This window comes from Oryctolagus cuniculus, chromosome 5 (genome assembly GCF_964237555.1).
Source record: "Oryctolagus cuniculus chromosome 5, mOryCun1.1, whole genome shotgun sequence".
NCBI lineage: Eukaryota > Metazoa > Chordata > Mammalia > Lagomorpha > Leporidae > Oryctolagus > Oryctolagus cuniculus.
The window spans coordinates 31,360,916-31,364,852 of NC_091436.1; the positions used below are offsets into that span (position 1 = coordinate 31,360,916).

At 57.4% G+C, this 3,937-nt stretch overlaps 1 protein-coding gene across 1 annotated transcript; it reads left to right on the forward strand.

Moving 5' to 3' along the window:
• Positions 1-1,807: 1,807 nt before the first annotated feature.
• OLIG3 (oligodendrocyte transcription factor 3) lies at positions 1,808-3,697 on the forward strand. The gene has a single exon (XM_002714843.4). The coding sequence runs from the start codon at positions 1,808-1,810 to the stop codon at positions 2,624-2,626; it is 819 nt and encodes a 272-aa protein (XP_002714889.1). The 3' UTR covers positions 2,627-3,697.
• Positions 3,698-3,937: the final 240 nt, after the last annotated feature.

Below are 3,937 nucleotides of genomic sequence, written 5' to 3' on the forward strand. Positions count from 1 at the left end.
GGCCATTGGAGTTGCGGCAGCGGGGAAGCGGGACCCCTTTTGCGCGCGCTCGCCCTGACTCCGCGGCGCAGAGGCCCCTGACTTCCCGAGATTCCCGGGTCGGTTGGGTTTCGCACTTTTCACCGAGAAACTGCCCTAACCCAGCATCTATCTCGGGTTCCTCCATCCCGAAGCTTGGGGGCGTCCAGATTCTCCCAGAGCCCTCCCCGGGTTCGCTCCCTTCCGGGCATCTCTGCCTTCCCGCCCATCGCACTGCTTAGCTAAAGTCTGGGTCTACGAAGACACTGCAAGGAGGTAGAAAGATCTGCGCACGCCTCCACGCTCGCCACGAAGGTTCTCAACTCCAGGCCTCCTCTTGGTCCCAGAAACGTGTCCGAGCTGGCCCGCAGTGCCAACTCTCGGGGCTCTCCGTGGCCTTTCCTTTCCTTGTCCAGCTATCCGCGCGCACACGCACACACACACACACACACACACACACCCCAACTAGTTTCTTACTGATCCTGAGCTCCCCCTTCCCCAGGTCCGCCTGTGCATGGCGGCCCCAGCCCGTGCGGGCCCGACTGGTGCTGACCCGCAAATGCTCCCGGCCAGAGGCAGCACAGCCGAGGTCGGGGCGGGGACTGTGCCGCCACCTTCCCCAAGCGCCCGGGGGCTGCCCAGCTTTCTCAGGCTGCGGGTAACCTTTCCAATCCCGGACTGGCTCCCTGCCTCCTCGACTCCTTTTCCTCCCTCTCTGCTTCCCAAGATTTTTGGTTGTTGTTTTGTTTTTGTTTTTGTTTGGTCCCATTAAGATTTTCTTCTTCAGTTCTAAGGTCAAAGATGAGTTAATTGGGCCAAATGGAAATCCTTTTCAGTGATTTACTTTTTTTTTAGAAGGAAAGAGAAGGCCTGGGTAATAGCTCACTCCCACAATAGTATCCGGAGCAAACCAAATCACCAAATGTGGATATCCCGCAGAAGCTACAGCAGAAGGGCCCCGCTGAACGGAAAGAACAGAACGTCCGTGTTTCGCAGGGAGCCCGAATGCAGGAAAACCCCAGGCGGCAAGTGTCGCCGTGCGCTCTTCCTCCTGCCCCAGCCCCCACTGCTCCGACCTGCCCTCCGCCCGCACTCTGCTCCTCTGCCCTGGCCGCCAGGGCCTCTCTCTGCCCGCGTTACCCTCCACGTGGAAGCGACTGGCAAAGGAAGGAGAGAGACTGAGTCCTTTCTCAGTGCCTGAGGAACCTCGGATCACCGCTTCCTTGGTTTCTTTCTGGGCGATTTGGTTAGGGAAATTGGGAAGGAGGCTGAGGTGGAAGAAAGTTTAAAAAAAAAAAAATCAGGAGGGCGTGAGCTGGAGCGGTGAGCGTGTCAATCAGAGGGTTTTGTGCCTGGAGGCTCCGAGCGGTTCGGAGCAGAGGTGTCCCCGGGCGGCCGCACAATGAATATGAATAGGAATCCTTGCTAAGTGGGACTGCAAAGCGCACCGCCCTGAATGATGGCACGTCATCCTAACCAGCCCAGGATAGATAGGAGGGCTCCTTTTGTCTCTTTTCTCCGCCGCAGCTCTATAAAAGCCCCTCTTTTTCAGCGTGAGGTTAGTTAAGGCACTGACTCTCTGTCCAGCAAACAGCCTGAGCCTAGGGAAAGAGGGGTGTGGGGGAGGGAGAGAGGCGGGGAAGGCACTGCCTCCGCTTTTCTTCTCCTGTCTTGCAGCTAAGAAGTGGGCTCTGCACAGTTTTTTTTCTTTTAATTCAAGATTTTTCTTTAATTTCCCGCGTTAAGCCTCACCCCCCGCCAACGGTAGGGCAGCATCCCCTGTAATAAAATGAATTCTGATTCGAGCTCTGTCTCCAGCAGAGCTTCGTCTCCGGACATGGATGAGATGTACCTGCGGGACCACCACCACCGCCACCACCACCACCAGGAGAGCCGTCTCAACTCGGTCTCGTCCACGCAGGGCGATTTGGTGCAGAAAATGCCAGGGGAGAGCCTGTCTCGGGCCGGCGCCAAGGCCGCGGGAGAGAGCAGCAAGTACAAAATCAAGAAGCAGCTGTCGGAGCAGGACCTACAGCAGTTGCGGCTGAAGATCAATGGTCGCGAGCGCAAGCGGATGCACGACCTGAACCTAGCCATGGACGGGCTGCGCGAGGTCATGCCATACGCGCACGGGCCCTCGGTGCGCAAGCTCTCCAAGATTGCCACGCTCCTGCTGGCCAGAAACTACATCCTCATGCTCACCAGCTCCCTGGAGGAGATGAAGAGGCTGGTGGGCGAGATCTACGGCAGCCACCACTCGGCCTTCCATTGCGGGACCGTGGGCCACTCGGCTGGCCACCCAGCGCACGCAGCCAACGCCGTGCACCCGGTGCACCCCATCCTGAGCGGCGCGCTCTCTTCAGGCAACGCCTCATCCCCGCTGTCCGCCGCCTCGCTGCCCGCCATCAGCACCATTCGGCCTCCCCACTCCCTGCTCAAGGCGCCCTCCACGCCGCCCGCGCTGCAGCTGGGCAGCGGCTTCCAGCACTGGGCCGGGCTGCCCTGCCCCTGCACCATCTGCCAGATGCCGCCGCCACCGCACCTGTCCGCTTTGTCCACCGCCAACATGGCCCGGCTGTCCGCCGAGTCCAAGGACTTGCTCAAGTGAGCGGCGGCCCGGCCCGGCTGCCGAGCAGGAGGGAAGAGCGGCGGGGAGCGGCCGCGCTGCGGGGCCGGGAGAGCGGAGGGAGGCTGGGCGCTCGGCCCGCGCGAGGGTGGGCGAGGGGCCCCGCGGCCCCCACGCCGTCTGGGAGAATCTCAGACCCCACTTGGCCCCCAGGGGGCGGGGGAGGAAAGACCGAAACCAAACTACAGTTTCTAGATGGGAGTGCAGGGTGGGGAACTGGAACCAGACGTCGTGTGTTTCGCGTGCATGCTGCTTTCCCCGTACCGCGCCCGTGTTTCTACTCCATGTATGCTGTTGTCTAACTGCGTTCGCTGTGTACAGAAGGGATCCGTTCGGTTGAGACTGAAACTTGCCTAGTAACTTTGGGGTTGGCGTTCTCTGGCTCTTCTCGGGGAAAGACCACCACTCCTTTTGTGGGAAGCAAATGCCAATATTTTCTGCAGATGAATGCAATGATGATTGTCTCTGTCCTCGCCATACCTGTTTGTCTAGACAATGAGAGAGGAGAGAGAGAATAAGAGAGAGAGAAGAGAGAAAGGGCCCCAAGTTTTGAATCTCAACTCCGGTCCAGGGCATGACACCTCCTCCATGGGTTTTCCTTTCGATGCAGCTTAGATCAAAAGAATGCATGCCGGCTTCTCGATGAATCTTGTCTAAACATGTTGTGCAGGCCGTGGTGCCGTTTTCCTTGTAACAAGGATTTATTAGTGAATTCTCCCAAGTACTCCATGTATCTGTCCGTGGTTTATGACATGGAAAGGGGGCAGAGTGCAGAGACCCACACTCACGCACAGGCGCTACTCCCCCCCTCCCCCCATCTGCAGCCCCTCTCAGCTCCTTTCCAAACCTCCCGGGGCTGTTCCCACCCCTACCGCCACAACCGCAAAGGCTTGAGCTCCCTCCAGTAGCTTGCCTCCCCCCTCCCCAACTTGCTCGGTTCTTCTGCATGCGGGGTCAGCTCTCTCTAGCATCAGCTTTGAACATGTATCATGGTTTGGGAAGGGGTACCATTTTCATTTTCCTGAACATTTGCTTGAAATATTTTGTTAGGGCCTCAAAGACGATACCTGTCTTTATTTTTTATATATTCTTGATAACTATGATATATTTATTAATAACCAGTGTTTCTGGATGAGATTTCAAATAAAAAAGAACTTTTAAATCCCAACTTTGCCTTTGCCTAACATCTTAAAAGAAGGTGGGGGAGGGAGTGGAATGGAAACATGAGCCCAGGAAAGCGCATCCTGATGTGATAGAGGGATCTGGAAGGGTGGGCAGGTGCAGCAATCTTTT